General features: G+C 48.0%; 2 protein-coding genes across 4 annotated transcripts in view; one reads left to right on the top strand and one right to left on the bottom strand.

Moving 5' to 3' along the window:
* Positions 1–24: 24 nt before the first annotated feature.
* On the bottom strand, positions 25–18,154 carry itpkb (inositol-trisphosphate 3-kinase B). 3 transcript variants are annotated; one of them, XM_061705220.1, is made up of 13 exons: positions 17,771–18,154; positions 15,082–15,190; positions 14,846–15,006; positions 13,975–14,113; positions 13,626–13,877; positions 11,858–12,715; positions 5,673–5,772; positions 4,956–4,993; positions 4,711–4,886; positions 3,714–3,918; positions 2,318–2,419; positions 1,684–1,755; positions 25–1,602 (listed from the first exon to the last, which is right to left on the bottom strand). In XM_061705220.1, exons 3-13 carry the CDS (start codon positions 14,890–14,892, stop codon positions 1,393–1,395), a joined length of 2,199 nt encoding a protein of 732 aa, XP_061561204.1. In that variant the 5' UTR covers positions 14,893–15,006; positions 15,082–15,190; positions 17,771–18,154; the 3' UTR covers positions 25–1,392. The 3 variants fall into 3 exon arrangements, with proteins under 3 accessions (XP_061561204.1, XP_061561205.1, XP_061561206.1); XM_061705221.1 differs by having other exon boundaries at positions 15,082–15,160; XM_061705222.1 differs by lacking the exon at positions 15,082–15,190.
* epb41l2 (erythrocyte membrane protein band 4.1 like 2) overlaps positions 18,009–19,014 on the top strand; it is a 44,579-nt gene continuing 43,573 nt past the window's right edge. The window contains exon 1 of the mRNA XM_061705209.1: positions 18,009–18,155. The gene's annotated coding sequence lies outside the window, so the exon portion shown is untranslated. The remainder of the gene's footprint in view (positions 18,156–19,014) is intronic.

Below are 19,014 nucleotides of genomic sequence, written 5' to 3'. Positions count from 1 at the left end.
AAGACATCCCGCAGAGCCAAGCCATCACCTAAAACAAAATATACTGTATTATAAATAGAGATGAACAAACTTTCAGAAGCTAATAAACTTCACTCATTTAAGATTACAGAAGGAAATAAAACATCATCGGCAAGTGAGGAGAGTCAAGGCACCGCAGATTGCTCACAAACAGTATTCAGCAGGCACTAAAATGGTGTTGTCGATATAATGAACAGGAAGCACAGCATTGAGCAAGATTGGTCACTTCACCCCTACATTTTATACATTAGATCCAAGCCAAACTCACTCAACAGCAACATTTCTAAAAGTGGAAATAAAATCGGGTGCAGCCATGTGAAATAGCAAATAAGGAACAAATAACAATAACATGATGAACCTATAATAGCGCAAAGTCTATTTATACAAATATAAATTTGACTTGTTGAGGATTCAAATTTGACATTTTGAGGATTCATTTTTGTGTTTTTTCAGGCACCATTTGCATTCTTCCTTGTATTTCCCCAAACGTCCACCGGAGGGCGACAAAGTTGTAAAGTCCCCGTGTACAGTATCGGCTTTGAAAAGGAATTGGAAAAGATTTTCAGAAGTTTAATTGATTTTTACGGAGTATGAGGGCCACAAAATATTCTTGAAAAAATATATAATAATTGTTTTTTTTCCGACAACAAAGTCGAACTAACTTAATTTACGAAAATTAAGTTGTATTTTCTAGATTTAAAAAAACATATTTGAGATTAAAGTCACATGTTTTAGAGATAAATCATAATTTTAGAATAAAATCGTATATTAAAAAAATAGCACAATTTAGACATATAAAGTTCTTTTTTAGATCAAATGTGAAATGTTGCAAGAATAAAGTTGTGTATTTTTGAAATGAAATGTATATTATTGCTATAAAAATAGATACAAACTCTTTTTATATAAATTTGATTTGACATAAATATTGTTTGACGGTTCAAGCCATAATATTACCAGACTAAAGGGAGAAGTGAAGGAAGGGTAACGGACGAGCCACTTTAGGGTGATAGATTTAAGACGACTATATGACTTCATTCTCATAAGATTATGACTTCCATGTTGTAGTGTAATTTTTCTTTTCTTTTCAGCGTGGCCCTAAGACTCCTTGGCAGATGACACACATCTGCAACTGGAGGAATTTTGCTGTTGCTATTTTAAGCAAAAAGGTGTGCGACTATACCTTTGAAAGCTGCATCCTATGCGCCTTTCACGCTTTCATATCGTGAAAGAGTGGGATTGAGTGTTTTATTTCCCCCACCGGGGGACGAACGTCAGCAAAACCGACGTCGAGAACGTGCGCGTACGTGAGTGTGTTTGCAAATGTTTCCGCTGGGGATTAAATAATAATAATAATAATAATATGACTAAAAGCGCTCATGTTTCGGAGTCCAGCATGGCAGAAAGGATGTCCAGCAGACAGTCCAGTCCGAACAGGTAGCCGTCCTCCCGGTTCCCCTCCCGCCAGGACGCTCGGTGGTCGAGCTCCTCGCCCTCCGGGAGCGCCGTGGTCTTGCCGAAGTCGATCAGCCACACTTTGGCCCGACCCTTGGCGTCGTGGACGAACAGCAGCGAGCTGCCGATCACCTGCGCGCAAACAAGCCACAGCGGTTACCAGAGCGCTGCGGACGCCGAGGGATAATACGCGTGGAGCCAATATGTCTTTACTTCGTGCGTTTTGAAGAAGGGCGACGTCTCCAGCGTGGCTCTGATTTCCTTCAGCCTGGCGAGGTAGCCATTCTGCAGGCACACACGCGCGCGCTCCTTGAAAGGAGCTCATCCAAACATGTTTCTCGTATGGAAAAATGGTTCCGGAAAAAGGAGGTGTGCAAAGTAGTAATTGGTGTCAAGAAGGTATTGTTGATGTTTTACATCTCGACTAGTAGACTACAATCGTTATTTGTCGGGGACGAGCTACGTTTAGCCTGGGTTGTTGGTCACAGTTAGTCACGCGTACTTCTGGAGCATTTACTCTAGCAAATATGGAAAAGCATTTCTTTTGAAGGGTTGTTGTAAAATGAGTTTGAAAAGATAGTAAAGTGTTTGGGGATCATAGCGTGTGGCGTAGTTACTCTCTGAACTAATACTACGTTCAAAAAGATTGGTACAATACCCCAGACATCAAAATAACGATAGCAACCATGGGGGGTTGTATCGTACAGGAGACGTTTTTTTTTTAAATTCTTACTGGCGACGTCATCGCGTATTTGCGAATCGATAAGCCGAATCATCAGGCAGCAAAACTAACGATTCCGGGAAATGGACTGACTTAAACCGCTTTTCGATTCCCGTGACCACTTACCAGAATGTCCTTGTTGCCTTTGACAAAATCGTGGAAGGCTCCCATGACTTGCTCACGCGCCTTTGTCCTCTTAAAGTCTCTGTTGACCGTGCCGTCCTCTTTCTGTGAGGCCAGAGGACACAATCTGCATCACAACTCGTCAGAGTCCAGTCCCAAATAGCCAAAAGGTACCCAACAGTTAGCAAGTTAGTGTTCTATCGGGTCTCGTTCCAAATGGGACTTGACCACAGGACACAATGTCAAATTCAGGGTGGGTGCTATGCTATGTTAGCATATCAGCTGTTGGCATGTTAGCACATTTGCAGAATTTATCAACATTTTTGTCACGCTCAACTCAATGAAACATCATTCTTGAATTACACGACCGGATGACTATATGGGAGGTCTCTGCAGATGGACTGTGGTTGCTGGTCTGGTCTTGGATTTCAACTTTATCCATGCATTTCAATTACGACTACCAAATGCAGAATTTCTTTCCCCACACGCTGTCGTCCAGATTGGAGATAAGGCCAAACAATCTTTTCATGTAGAAGGTGGGAAAGTGAAGTAGGGGATGTCTGCCCTGTCAAAAAAGATTGAAGAGAAAAGGATCTAGGATGGTTCCCTGTGGAACTCCTGGACTAATGACTATGCCGTCTGACTCCTTAGCACTTGAGGCCATTTTGTGGGATAATCCATATTGTTCGAGACACACAAGGCGCCACGATTTGAGGAAGAGGATGGGGAACATGTTAACACTGGAGAGGAAGGAAGGGAGGACGGAGTAAGAGCCGAGGAACAACGGACAATGGTGGAAGGAAGGCGGCGGGGGGGAGGTTATTTTTGAGACTTTACATTTTTTCAGACTGATGAACATCCGTGCTTGGATGTCACGTGACTAGTTCAGATCCACGTCGTCAGGCTGGCACAGAAGCGCTGCAGATTAGCAGAAGCTAGCAGCAGCGGAGACTCACCCGATGTGTTCCGCGGCTGCCCAGCAACGAGCTAGTATTTGGAGGGACAACACTGCACGCCCGCCCGCCCCCCTTTTACGGTTCACGTCTGGGAACATACACACAAACACACACCTCTGTTTCTGGGGATAACCCTTAGTGTCATGGCAACAGACCCACAGGAGGCCATCAATGTCCTTATAGAGGCAAAACCGTGTGCGCGCGTGTGTGTGTGTGTGTGTGTGTGTCAGGGCCAGATGCTAAAAGGCCGACCGAGCTGCCACCGACAGGCCTCTCACACGACAAAGAACGAGACGACGTACGCTCAAGTGGAAGTTTCTGTGCAAAAAAACAGGAAGTTATGTCATCGCCCTGAAGGACATCCAGCCCAGCCCCCACCCCCCCGCCACACACACACACACACAGAGTCAGAAAAACACTTCCTTGGTTTTGCGAGCACCAACCTTGACTCCTTCTATTCGGAAGCCCAGCGTGGCAGTGGAGCTGATGGTCTCCCGCCACTGCATGTACCGCGGCTTGGTGACCGCCTTCTGCTCCTTCTCCTCGGCCGACGGCGCCTCGGGGTCCACCTCCACCATCTTCTGGTACATGTCCGGGCGCGGGGTGGGCTTCTTGCGGGCCTTGGTCAGCTCCTCCTCCAGATATGTCCTGATGGATGAGAGTGGGGGGGGGGGGGGGAATGTAATTATAATGTAATGAATGTATTTGCGGTTTACACAATACAGCGCAAAAAAAATCACAATCTGATCAGATGAGAGTGTTACCGTAACCCTTTAAAGGCCATATATGGTCACTTAAGTGGAAAGCGTTGCCACGAAAGACACAAAATTGTGTGATTTCTCCCAGTGTATCCGAAAAGAAAGGTAATGATCATAATAAAACACTTAAAAAAAAACTATCCCAGTATATCATTAAGATGAATTGAAGTGGAAATTTACCCAAACAGGCTGCCGCACGTGATTCAATAAAAAGGCGTTTGTCTTGAAAACGGGTGATGAAGCATGCGTCCCATCACCCGAGGCCGTTCCTGTACACAACATTCTCCGTAACGTAACTAATGATTTGTTTTTGTCACAAGTCTCCTCAGATAATCAGAAGACCTCATGATGGGCACCCTGCAGGCCTTTTCATTGACTTGATTTAACTGTTTGTATTCACTATTTCAATGGGAAACATCATCATCCCCCCCCAAAATGATCCAGGTCGCGATATCATAAACGCAAGCATTAAAACGCACACAAATGAATGCAAAGCAACTTCATTGGTGGAGCGTGAAATCCCGACGTGGCCTCGTGTTGCCGCTGCGGGCAGGGATGGCGCTCGCCGCTCGATTAGCACGACATTGTGGCAGTGAGGAAGAGGAGCGGGAAGAGGAAGGCCGCACGGCAAACGGCAACGGAGCATTCGCCGCCGTTTTCGAAATCGGGCACGTCCTCTTACCTCACTCCCATCTTGCAGTCCATCACGCAGGGGCAGTCAAACTCAGCCAGCAGGTCCTCCATCTGATTGTACCTCTGGCCGTCTTTCTCCACGTCGCCGTGGTAACCGGGCACGTACGGGCACAGCACGTCCGTCATCAGGAGGGACAGACAGCGCTGCTCGCACTCGCAGTGTTTCTAAAAGGGAGACGGCGGTCAGCACCTGGCTCACGACGGCTTCGGACGGGCGGGACGCGTTCCGCTTACTTTTAAGATGCGACCGTTGGCCCCCGCCTTGAAGCTTCCTGTTCACGGAGACACAGCGTGAGACCGCCGGGGCGCTTTTCGCACGGTCGAGCCAGGTCGAGATGACCTGGCTCGACCTTTTGCCCCACCGACGCGTTTCCTTTTAGGGCCCCGCCGCGGCCTCCTGGAGGAAGGCTATAAAAGGCTCGTTTGCTAAACGGATTTCATCCGCCGATCGCGGGAGATTCGTTGCACCTGGTGGCCAACGCAGCCCCTCGACGGAACGGAAGTCCAAAGACATTCCCCCCCCCCCCTCCCCTTACGAAAACGAGTCCGACGCCCTTCATCCGCGCCAGCAACCCCAAAAAAACACCACAATATTTTTCGAGGCTTCAAAAAATGCGTACCGTATCAAAACATCATCACACTAGTGCGATATAGCCTCAATTTGAAATTGCGGTCCGACGACCCGATGATGTCATTGTATCAAAGTTTAGAAATGTATAAAACTGAACCAGACCAAATGGATTTTCATGATGAAGCAGAAAGTTTGTCGAACAATTAGAAACGTCGCAAAATAATAAATGACTTTTCCCTGCGGGCATTTCAAAGAATAATAACCTCAAAAGTTAAAAGCAGGCACCGATTCTTGTATTTTTCCAAAAGCACGTCAGACATGTTACGAGCTTGCGGTTTTGTGATGTGAAATGAACGACGAGCGACGCGCGTGCAACATACCGGCGTGGCCGGCCAGTTGGATCCAGGGATATTTCTTCTTGAAGGACATGACGAACGGCGACCAGTGCACCATGTTCTTGATCTTCTTCCATGACTTGTGCTGCAAAGACAACGCGTCATAAGAGAAAGCGGTTCAAATACTGCCAGCAGACGGTCCCTTGCTTGTTTCAGTGACTTCTCTCTTCTCAGGTCTTACTGCTTAGCGTGTTATTTCTCACCCACGAGGAGAGAATATTCTGGAAATAAAGGTTATTCATCCAGTCTGAATTGTACAAGAGCCAGATAAACCACAGCTTTAATGGATCTCCAGAGAAACAAACCTCTCAGACTTTAGTGCTTTTTTTTTTTTTTTTTTCCCCTAATCTTTCTGGAATGGCTGGCAAAACACACACACACACACACACACACACACACACACACACACACACACACACACACAGCTGGGTGTCCCTGACCACGGGGGAGTTTTTCTTCCATCTCCCGTCTGGCTGCTTCTCCCACAACAACACTTTGAGTTTCCAGAACATGTTGACCCCCGCCCCAGAGGGGTCGGAGGTTTCCCTCGGCAACCAGTAAAAACGCTTCTGACGTCTCTCCGAGGGCTCTCCCCTTCCACGCACACACATCTCGCCGTTTTGTAAACACGATGATTTATGTCAGGCTGTGCCTCTTTCATTTTTAATCCTTGAGCGAGCGAGCGAGCGAGGTCGAGGACACGAGGCCCAAAGAAGGAAGACGCCTGACGTCAGCCCGTGCGGACCCGATGAAAATGTACCGGGCAATAACATGACTATCTATGGACCGCACACACACACACACACACACTCATTCGCTGCCGTGAGGAGTCACATGACGGGTTCGTCTCCGCGCCGCTGAAGGATGACGAACGCGTCACATGATGGCCGCGAGCAGCATGGCTGTCGACAGACTGGGACTTGTTGAACCAATTGTTGCGACTCGCAACGGTTACGCAAATAACCTGAAACTGAAAAGCACGTAAAGAAAAAAAGAGCGACAGATTCTCTGATGTTTTGCGACTGCTCGTCCACAGGTTGTATCGAATCTGCGCAAGGTACGGATTTTTCTCTTTGACAGATTCAAGCCACCCTGTGCCGGACGTAGCGAAGCAGCCCCAGATCATAAGAGAGCCTCCTCCGCCTTTTACAGTCGTACAGCCAGGTTCTTTTTTTCGCAAGCTTTTCAGTTTCACGTTACTTCAGCGACGAGAGAACCCAAGAGACATTCGGAAGCCGTTTCTTGGCAGTCGGGTGCAAACCCTACCGAGTCGGCGGCAGTACCTGTAGGCGGACGGCGGTAAGGACGAGGACGGCCGCCAGCGACGCAACGGCGCTCCACGCCGAGTACGACCACGTCGATGGCGGCCGGCGGCGCTCTTTAAGCTTCTCTGACGGCCGCTAAACAACCGTGCGTCATTTGATTGGCAAAACAACGGCGATCTAGACATGCAAATCTGCATACGGGTCACAACAATGACGGAAACACCTGGGACAGGCATTTAACTATGTCCTTGATCCAACATGAAGACAATTAACCATCAAGTCATTGGAGTTATTTGATGGGGGAGGGGTCATAAAAAGCTTGATTTCTCCGCTTTTTGATCAGAAACCGATGATTTTGTTGAAACCCACCCATGCTATTGGTAGGTTCGGTTTGAACAACAACACTTTGTGGGTCTTGAAAGATGAGTCAGAATGTTATCAAACTGCTGGCAACATGGGGAACTTTGCTTCGAGAACAGCTGGCGGAGCATGACTTCATCATAACGGAACGAAAAGCATCATCATTGAATCACGAGATTTCTGAAACTATTCGGGCATTCTAGTTGATCGCCGTGACGCCCCCAATGGCCCAAAAAGGTCTCGATAAGACGAGGAATTCAGATCCAGGGGCAACTGAGGGCTCTCGCCATCCGGCAGGCGGTCGCTCGTATCGGCTTCGAGTGACAAGCGGCGGGCAGGAAAACCAGAAAAGACCCCGACGTTTGCATTGAGAGAGAGAGAGATGGGAAATGGTAAGCAGAGGAACTTCTTGCAGACAGGAAGTGGAGGGAGGGGGGGAGGTGAGAGGGTGGGGGGGGGGGGATGCCTCAGCCACAGTATTTTCCACATCCGCCGGTGACTACAAACAAAACGAAGCGAGCGAGGCCTTGCCCTCTGTAAACAAGACAAAGTGCAAAAAGGGAAGGGGGGAAGCCGATGCATGACCGTGTGTACAATTTCACACGTTGTCTTCATTTAATTACATCTGATCATCTAACAATGTACAATTTTTACCATATGTTGTCCATGATATGACATATCGTATACCACATACATGGAGTCGTCCGTTTTTTTTCTAGTTCCGTCCTCATGGTGGCGACATAACCTGTTTTTGTACTCAAATTGAACATCAGCGCTGACCTACGCTACTGCAGGAGTAAAGTTAAAATGACAGCATCTGTGTGGAAAAAACACTGCTCTAAATACAGAACCATCAAATGACAAACGGCAAGTACGGCAGGAATTGAGCATAGATTCTTGTGCCTTGCGAGCGAGCACGTATTTTTACGGCGCCGGCCGCGCAAACTAGCTCACCGCGGAGCGTTCGGAACCGCCAAACCGCACGTGTCGGGCGTCGGGACCGTCGGAAACCGAAGGCCCTTTGCATGTCAGTCATCGCTCCGCGTGGTACGTGTACGTTTTGATTGTTTCAAATACAGTGGAGCCTCAAAATTTGCGCGCTTCATGAAAAGCAATATTTCTCAGAAGAAATACTGTAAATGTAATTCATACGTGCAAGACACCCAAACATACGAACAAAAAAGACATTTTATGAAAAACAAATGAATCCAAAAGTGGATGAATGAGCATTTAACATCACCTTCACGTTTAATGAAGACTCTTGATGGCGTATATAGCGAAGAGGGAAGAGACGGAAGCTACGTCCACTTGCTACGAGTTCTTTCTTGAGTTCCATACTATTTCTCGCCTTCTTTATCGAATGGCTGGCACTTGGAACTTTCTGCCGTATATTGTCCAAAAAAGGATTCTACAGACGGCACGGCGTACGCTTTTATTAACAACTCAAAGCAACGACGAGCCTCCCGGTCTGCTCGGCAACACTCGGAAATGTGCGAAAGACGAGCAGGTGCATGAGAACTTCAATTTAGAAGAATAAAATGGGACAAAAAAATGAATCACACAAAAACTTGGGCATACGAAAACTGATATTCCATTGTGCTCCTCTCAGTTTTAATATATTTTAGTTTTATTATACTGCGGTTAACTTTTCTTTTCAAATGTTACTTAACACACAGCCTTGCACAATTAATAAAGTGCTGCGTTTTTTTGTTTTGTTTTTAGCCGGGAACAGATGATTTCAATGAGAAACTGTGTTGTCAGCCCTACAGGGAATTGTAAAAAAAAAAAAAAAAAAAAAAAAAAAAAAATGCTGCAAAAGGTTAACTGCGGGTGCCAAGTGTGTGATGTTGTAATGTTTAAAAAAAAAAAAAAAAAAAAAAAAGGGAGGGAGGGGTCAACGGGGTCACATTTATGCATTAGTGATGCGTTCACACCCGAGGAAGCAACAACTCTGCTATCGCTCGGCAGCAGCTCTTCTTGCGAGGAGACAAAAAAGTTTAGAGTGGCGAGGAACACACAACCACTACTGCACACACACACACACACAGTTAAAATTAGAATACCGCGTGTGTGCGTGTGTGCGTGTGTGTGTGTGTGTGTGTGTGGTCCAGCCTCCAGAAGAAAAATCGCCCCACTTTTGTCCAAATGTGGCCAAGTGGATGCACATCGTGAGACCGTGAAACACATCAACATTTATGAGCTGTTAACGTCCATCGAATGGTGTTTCCCTCTTTGCGGCGCGGGCACACTTAAGAGCTAGACGCGCGTGTACGCAAGCACGCACACGCACACGCGCACGCGCGCACACACACACATGCGCGGCTGTAAGAGGGAAACTCGGTTTGACGTCACAAGGTTGCCAAGCAACAGGTCGCTGTGGTAGTGAACATTTTCCACTGCGGTGCACACAGTGCAGCGTGTGTTTTATTTTGCTTCATGTGCATGCTGTGTGTGTGTGTGTGTGTGTGTGTGTGTGTGCGCGCGCGTGTCCCACTTTGTGCCAGCAAGACGGTGTGTCAGGGTGCGTTTGGGTGTGTGCGGTTGTTTTTGTCGACTATAGACGCAGCTTTTATTCCCAACATCATTTACATGACAAACGTTTCAGAGTTTGGAAAGACTAACGTTTGAAAACGGATTTTGGAGACTCCGATTACATCGCCAACTACTGGTGCGGCGTGCACATTACAGCCTTATTCAGCCACTCGTGCCGGTGCGCGAGAACCGGGATTACCGACGTCGCGTTTTGTCGGTGTCAGCTTCTTCATTCCTACGAGGCGGTTGCGTAAACATTCCCTTCGACTACAACAAGACGAGATCTGTGACGAGGCGATGCCTTCAGGCGCGTTTGACACAAAAGCACGCTGCTGATAGAATCTGGGCCAAAATCGGTGCCTGACGACGAACTCGTTCGGGTACGCCGTCGTCGGCTGCCAATGTGACTCCAAATACAACAACGTGCGCCTTCCCCTCTTGGAGCGATGCCCGGAGGAGTCAAAAGATGAGCCAGGATGCGTCCAAATTAGGCTCTGTTCAAGATTGCGGCCTGAAAGATGACATCATCTCCAAAAATGAAAATGACCGTTTACCGCGAAGTAGGACGACTATTTGCACGTCGTTCGCGCCTTCAAGTCAACGGGAAGGCGCTCCGAGAGTCGCTCTCGGGTCTTCGCGGCCGCACGATCGGGCGCGCCCAATACGTGTCGGCGCGGCCATGCCAGCTTTCATCAGACGAAAGCTACAGGTGCGCACGCAACGATCGGAATCTCCGTGCCGGCGGCGGTCGGGGGACCATCCAAATGTAAAATGGAGTTGGAAAATGAGTGACCTGAGCCGGCCAGCAGGAGTCAGCATTTTTTTGTATTATTATTATTATTTTTTTTTTAACTTGCAGTGGAAACATGCAAAGCCTCCATTCAAATCAATCAGCGGAAATAAACAAATTGCAACCCAAGACACCCGGGATCGTCGGGACATCTGTTTAGGGACGCGACATTTGACTGGGTGTCACGTTGCTGTGCGGCACGCGCACAATCGCGTCCGGAGCGTCAGAAGGTTGCGAACGCCACCGATGCGTTTCCGATTTTGGTCGACGTCTAACAGCATTGGCAACCGTCGACCACTTTGTCGTCCGCGTCACCGCCTCCTACAGGACCGGGGTGGAACTTAATCAACCAACACTTGAACAGCTTTCAACCATGCTGAACATTGCATCGTTCCCGTTTGGAGCGATATAACACTAGCCGCTAAGCTAAGCGAGGAGGAAATAATCGGGCATGAATTCAGAATGAACTCTCTTGGTATTACTCGCACTGCCTTACCGGCAAATTGGCGCATCCGGACCACGCTGACTGTTTTTTCACAAATTGATACTATTGCTGGGCAGAATATGGGGAACACTGCAGTACTGTACAATTTTTTGCGTGCTATTTTTTCTTTTCCCCACGCACACACAAACGAACACAAAATGTCGCAAAGAACAAGCCACCGCCTCGTCTTTGAACCGCTTCCAAGCGGGGGCGAAGCCTGGAGCGTGTGCGAGACGTTGGGATTTTTACTTTTTTGCTTTGTCCTTTCCTTTAAGAATCCTGGCTCTCTCTCTCTCTCTCTCTCTCTCTCTCGCTCGCTCTCTCACACACACACACACACACACACACACCGATACACACATGCATAGAGGTCAAGCACAGTGCGAGCTTTGTTCCTGCGAATGTCAAGCCCCAGGAGCACCTCACATGACGCGCACACACATCCAAAGGCGGTGAAAACCGTGAAATGATTCGATGTTCCTGCAGCGAAAAAAAACTTTTTTTTGACAGCCTTCAAAAATACAAACTTGACGAACAATTTACACGAGCCCGTTTCCCAAACTGAGTGTCGGAACCCATATTGGAGTCGGTACGAGTAAGACGATACATGATTTTCTTCTTGATTCTTGTTTTTCTTTGGGTTTTTTTAATAAAAATGGATGTCTTCTGTAATGTTTCCCGTGATTGTATATATGGATATGACAAGATGTGGTATTTGTACTCCATTTTTCATACTTACTGCTTTCTGTCGCGAGCTGAGCTGCGCCGGGGTGAGAAGGTGCCCCCCTCTCTCCGTGTCGGAAATATCCTCTTCCGACTCTTCCCAAGACGAGGAGAAGCCGGCCGAGGAGGCCGAGGAGGAAGACAGCTTCCTGAGGGAGCGCGTCGAGGCGTCGGACGGGGGCGCGGGGGTGCCCGGCCGGTCCGAAGCGGAGCCCCCCCCGGGGGCTCGAGGGTGGCTTTCCAGGCCGTGGTCGGTGACGATGACGGCGGGGATGGAGGCGAGGACGGCGGGAGGGTCGCCCGTCAAACGGGGGCGGCTCGGCGGCTCGGACGCGGATGCTCCCGACATGTCGGCCCGCGTGGGCGGCGGCGGCTCGGGACCCGACCGGAGTGCGGCGCTCACTCCTCTCTCGCTTGAATCTCCGTCATCTGCCGCTGTTTGTTTGTTTTCCTTCACCCCGCTGTCCTCTTTTATCTGCCCATCTTTGGCCGAGCGCGCCTCCGAGGTCTCCGGCGGAGCCCGGACAAGGAGCGCTCCATCTGATTCTGAGCAGGGAGCTTCTATTGTTTGCGAATGGCAGCCGTTTTGAAGGAACGATGTCTCCGCCTCGATGTTTATTTGAATGGCACTACTTTCTTCCCGCTCGCTCGCTGCGTGCGCTGCTTCATCCTCGCCTTCGCTCCCATTTTGGAGAGCGGGAGGAACTTGACTCCGGCGGACCCGGGTCATCGAGCAATCGAGGGCCGCCCAGCCGCGGCCCGGAGGGGGCGGGACTCGTCTCGCAGACCGAGGGCTACGCCGGAGCTCGCTGTCGAGCGCCTGGGCGCGGATCCCGGAAATGTGCGCCTCGAAAATGCCCACTTTCCCCTTGACCTGCAACACGCACGCGCAGGAAAGCACAGTGAGTCGTGTTTATTCATGCGTTGTTTCCACAAACCGTCAGCGGGAGACACAATAAAAGCAACCTTTTTTGTCAACTCAAGAACAAAGCCGGAACAATCGGTCTGCTGCGCACTTCACTGCATCAAGTCAAACGCCCCTCTGAAGTTGTTCAATTCACAATTCCACCAAAAGATCCCAAAGTTTGAACGCCGACACGGAGACCCGGGAGGCGCGGTTTTGTGACCACGCTCGAAACGTCAAACACTCAAATCATATTTCCCCCATTGAAATGCATCAAAACGCCACGAATCCCTTCCGGCCTCCCGCCCAAAAGCAAGCACAAATGTTTGCGACCCCGAGACTTCTTTCCACGTCCTAAAAACATTATTGGGGTTGCAAAATGAAGGGAATTTTGTAAAGTTTCCAAACTTTCCATGGGAATTCACAGGAATAAACCAGGAATGTACAAAAGTGAAGGTTGGCTCAATGAATCCCTCTTCCAAACTGCTTCTCCTCACTCGGGGCGCCGAGTTGTGGTCCTCAAGTGACCTAACGTGCGTGTTTTGGGAGAACTGTGAGCCGCGTGTGCTAACCACTTCGCCCGCCGCGCGAGGTTGGCCTTCGATACACAATTTAAATATTGTCGGGGAAAATACGTTTTCGCATAATCCTGACTGAAACAATTCCATTTTTCATGCCAGCATCTTGACCTACAAGTGCCACAACTTTCAACTTTCTGTTCCAAGCCAACATTTAGATGCACCGCCTCTCGAGCTTGATGAAACAAACAAACACAAAATGGAGCAATTAAGGTCATGTCGTGCGCTCGCATTTGGGCAAGGGAAGCTCTTTATTGAACGTGACTTTGTGCTCATGGCAAAACAAAACAAGGTCGCCTCACCTCCACGTTCTGCAGCTCTTTGTGAATCTGCAGCAGCTGCGCTCGGCGTCTCCGCTCTTCTTGCTTCTCTCCTCCCCCCGACGAGTCCGCGTCTTCCTCGCCGGCGCCGGGCGAGCCGAGCCGTCGGACCCGCTGGCCCACGTTGACCCCGAGGAGCTCGGGGCGCCGAGGCGACGGCGAGCGAGCGCGGGGGCCGGTGCCGGGGGTGAACGGGAAGACAAAAGCGTGACCCGCCGTCCCCGCGGAGCTCGTCTGGGAAGTTGACACACGGGTCACTTCATTAGGTACACCCGCACCGCTATTCGCTCTCCATTCTGGATCTTACTAGGCCCTTTTCGACCCGAGGTACCTGAGGGCCGCCCGGGCCGTGGGGAGCGCCGACCGGCGGCCGGCGGCAGGTGCCCCGATCCGGAACCTGCGGCGCCGGTCGGCCGCTATCTCGGGAGCTGGTACCGGTGGAACCTTGCTGGACGTGAAAGTGATTCGCGCTGTCGGGAGATGAGGAGGAAGCGCAACGGGTGACGTATGTGTTGTACTACCACTTCCACTAAGAGAACCTATAAAATTGACTTTGGAATTGCGCATACAATGAACTTTTACTTGTCCGTGAGAGTTGTAAATTCCTAGAAAAACTTGTTTTTCTTTTTGTCTTAATTGTCACTAGTTTGACCCCTCCCACATGCTTTGAACACACACACACACTTTTTAAAAACAATGTAAACATTTGAAAAGAGAAAAAAATGTGCAAGCATAAAATGTATATAAAATACTGTCCATACTGTTGTGTTTGTGCGTTAGATAAGTGCCTTTAAGAGGCGGGGCCCGGTGTGTCCTTGAGCCTGCGTGTGAGGGTCTGGACGTGAGCTGTGGTCAACCGCAGCTGTGTGTGCGCTCATTGTGTTTGTGTTTTATTGTTTACCCGGTGTTCCATAAAGTGCATTGACGACTGTGGCTCTCCTTGCCCACATGCGAGGGCATTACAGGACGCAAGTACACTCTAAAAACTAGGGCGGATGAGATACCCCTTTTTTCAGACTAAGTACGAGTACTTAAGTACAAGTACTCTGCCCGTGACGTGATCAGCGAGGCTAACGTGAGAGCCACTTTCAAGCTATCGGGTATTTTGCCACAGACTGATATCAAAACACCTGGAACTGTTATTACTTTGTGCGTGGGGAGGGAAGGGGGGGAGGGGGGACGTCTCCTTGACGTCCGCTCACCCGTTCATGACTGCCAGGGCGTTCCGGTTTAGGGCAGATGCTACCATGCCCGCGGCCAGGCCGAGGGCCCGGAAGGCTGGGCGAACATCGGACCGGGTCCCCTTAAGATGCGGGGCGGTCGCGGCAATGGATTTGAAAGTCAGCGGAGGGACAAATCATGCCTGATAACAACAAAAATAAGAATGAAAAAGGAAAGAGCAATGACAGACAATTAAGTGGAACTGGAAACAAATTACATTTTTGCCTAACAGCAGAGACGCCGAGATTTTCCGTCCATCGCTCAGTGCGTCACAGACGGAGATTATTCCTGGAGTCCTGAGCCCAAAAATAAAAGATACCATTGTTCTGACCAGGGGGAAGGAAAAATAACAAGAGAGACAAGGATGAGGGATGACGGCAAGACGGAAGGCCAGGAAAAAAGACTTGACATTGTTTCATACAAGATGAGATTCGTAGTACGCTGTTTTGGACCGGAACAATATAGTCGCCTTCCAAATTGCCAGCAATTATTTCCAAAACTGTTCCAAAACATCATTTTAAAGCTTCAACCGAGTTTCTCAGGCTTTGTTACGTTTTTCTTTCTGTGTTTCTAACGGCGCCGCAGAGAAATCGTTATCCGAATAGCATATTTGCCAAAGTGGTTTCTTGGACTCCGAATCTAAACTTACATCAAGAAAAAACATCATGTTTAGCTAACACGTTGGTATTTCTTATCGACATCCTGACAGTAAGTTAAAATTGACTTGGGCAATTATGCTATTACGCTAACGCAATGATTTGATTCTAGCAGTACCTAAAAAATGCCACAAGGTGCCAGTATGGTCACATCAATGCCTTCCTGTTTCCCCTCTGCCTGACTTTGCTATCGTGCGTGAAAGTATGTCGTTTAACCGTGGCCAAGAAAAACGAGGTACGGACCGTACCGTGGGTTGATTGTAATGTCCCACGCTACTGTACGGTATATACCGTATGGGTGTGACTTAGCGTCGTACGTGGACAAGTCTTTTTTGTCTTGCGAAAAAGCTCTCGTGCATTCGGTCAACAGAGACTCTCCACGCTTCGCTTAGTTCTTCGTGATGAATACAAATGCAGCGGACCCCGCTATTCCTGGGGCGCACGGGGGCCGAGCCAGACTGCAAACAGCCTATTATAATTGCACTGGGGGGAAAAAAAAATCAAAAATAAGTCAGGATTAAACCATCGATAAGCGATTTCTGGGTTGGCGCCCCCCCCCCCCCCCCCAAAATAACAACAAAAGATTTTGTTTTTTTAAAAAAAGAATGGAAAAAAATTAACTTGGGGAAACATGTGGATAAAATGTGGGTAGAAATCTGCTCGCAGGTGAATCCGTGGGTGCCGAACTGCTAGCATGCGTGAGTCCAGTGTATTCAGTTCGGTGCTTCAGCATCCTACTAAGTGTTGGTTATGCTGTAAAATGGAAAATCGCAGTCTCTTGAATATATGCTAAGGAATTTTGTAAAAGGTTCCAACTTGAATACATCACCGGGAGGTCCAAATGTGTCCCCAACGCATTTTTTTTTTTTTTTTTTCACAGCAACTAATCACTTGAGTCCATCGGCAGCGTGCATGCGAAGAAGCCTTTCAAAAGCCTCGTTTAATTAAATCCTGCCGGAATTCTCGTCACGTGCGGCCAAAAAGCACCTCGGGACCTTCTCCCGCCGTTCTTGGCGCAAACGTTTCGGAATCTTCCATTCCCGCTTGTTTGTTTGTTTTGTTTGGGTTTTTTTTTCGCAAACACGGTGTCGCCGAATTGATATTCTGTCCCGGGGGAGGCCCTGCGCTCACTGCCTTTCATTCGCATTTCAAGCGAACCTGTCTTGCATATCCAAATATTGACTCCAAATTTCACCAAAGACTTTCCGTTGACTTGAGTTTTAATGACATGACGAGCAAATATTAGGGTTCAATATTTGTTGTTTCCATCTTCAGAGACCAGTGAGAGGAAAAGTATTCAAATGATTCTGTTTTGTTGTGTCAATAAACGTGTAATACCAATTCGACTTTGGGAAAATTGGTGCTCGACAGATGTCGTGAGATTAAAAGTGTTGAAATCAGCGCTCATCAAAGTGCGGTACGAGTACCGCAAGTGGTACGTGGGGCTCACGAAGCTACGCGGGGGAATAAATAAAAAATAAAAATAAATCACTGACTCCTATATAAATAAAACCGACCTTTAATACACTAAATACAATTAAAGGACAGCTTGTAGCTATGCATAGAGCTTGTTTACATTTATTTCAATTCAGTCAAGACTTTTCATCTACAGTACATATTTTTGAAGCACAGTTCAGTTGTGTTTAACTTTTAAGTACAGTACAATACAGCTGCCGTTGATCTTTAAGTGCAGAAAATTGTGAATATTTATTCAAGCACAATTTTTTTGTAAACTTAAATGTGCCACACATTTTAAGTGAATCATTATCTATTGCAGTTTTTTTTTTTCATTTCCTATATTTAAGTTTAGTGTTAATGTTCAAACTGTGCATAAAGTTACAAAGGGTTAGAATAATAAATATTGGCCTATTTTTTGAGGCGGTACTTTGTGTAAAAAGTTTGACAAACACCAGTTTAAAAGGACGCTGTACTTTTTTTTTCATGGGGATTTTTTTTCTCTCTCTCTCTTTGCAAGAGTGAAAAGTTGACATTTTTTGTAGTCATGAATTTTAAATGTGAAAAGTAGGCACATTTAATAGCTTTTAAAAATAAAAAATAAAAAACAGAAAATAAAATGTACATCCTGATTGTACTTTACAATCGTACTCAAGCGTCGGAGGATGTCGTTACATGTTGGAGGTAGAGAGAGCTGTTGAAGAAAACAAGAGTTTCCCTTCAAAAAAAAGAAAGAAAGAAAGAAAAACAAAAAACCCAAGAAAAAGAAAAAATCGGATTGTTGAAGTGTCTTACCTTCCGAGCTGCCTGTGAAAGATTCCTCCGGCGCAAATGTGCTGAATGAATCCATGAATCCGACTCAAATGATGACAAGTGAGCTGTCGTCGATGTCAATACGGCGACTGTTACGTTGTTATTTTGGAGAAGGCGGCGGGAGGCGCGGGGGGGGGGGGCAGGAGGCGGGAGGCGGGGGGCGGGAGGCGGGGGGCGCGTCTAAACGCAACTTGGGCTCACGCTCGCAACGCGACAACAACAACGCGACCGAAAAAAGTGCCACGCCGACTCCCGAGAAGCGTTCTTCGCCGGACGGGCGCGGCCGGGCCCGGCTCGCTACAAGGCGGCCCCCGGGAGGCCACCGGCTCCGCGACTCCGTGCGTCGGGCGAGGACCTCCATCCGGAAGTGAGTCACGGGGCCAGCACGCGGACGCTCGCCGTCGCCGGAACGGGTTTGATGCCGGCGGCGCGGCCACGCCCACCGGCGCAAAGCGAAACAACACGCCGTCGAGACGTTTCGTGTCAAACTTCACATTTGACTGCGACAAAAACACCCTCAATGGGATTCTTTCACTTTTCCGAAAGTGGCCCAAATACACAAGAATAAGTATAGGCAGTGGTCAGCGGCGGTTCTAGGGGAGTCCCGCGGGGTGTGTGTCTGTGTGTGTGTGTGTGGGGGGGGGGGCAATGCTGTACTGTAGTAAGATTTGTGTTACATGGTATCAAGTCATGCAGGGGTGTCAAACTCAATTTTCGCCGTTATGACTTCCCTGTGGACCCACATAAATCAAACATTACCCTCACATACTGTAATTACAGTATACACGACGCACTGACGAATAACCAGTTTGGAAATCAGGAGCCTATCAAAACATGTTTTTCAACTATTACATTTCTTTTCAAAGGGCGATTGGTAACAAAAAAACAAATGCTTGTAAATATAAATGAAATGATGTGGAGGGCCGCCTTTTAAAGCCACACACACACACACACACACACACACAGATACTACAGTGAACAACGTGAGGATGGCGACGCCAAGTGGACACCAATAATAGCTGCAGCTCACGTGCATATCTTGTATTGGTATGACGCAAAATCGATTATTACGCGACGACTCGCATCATCGATGGGATGATGGGTAGAATCATCGATTCTAAAAATATTTGGTTGAATATGGGAACCATTAGGATTCAAGTTAGCAATTGTTTTTATGAGTTTTATGAATGATATGTTTGACGAGCTGTTCTTGGTTGTCTGTATTT

The sequence above is a fragment of the Phycodurus eques genome, chromosome 18, assembly GCF_024500275.1.
Source record: "Phycodurus eques isolate BA_2022a chromosome 18, UOR_Pequ_1.1, whole genome shotgun sequence".
Taxonomy (NCBI): Eukaryota; Metazoa; Chordata; class Actinopteri; order Syngnathiformes; family Syngnathidae; genus Phycodurus; species Phycodurus eques.
This window is presented reverse-complemented; position numbering and strand designations above follow the sequence as displayed.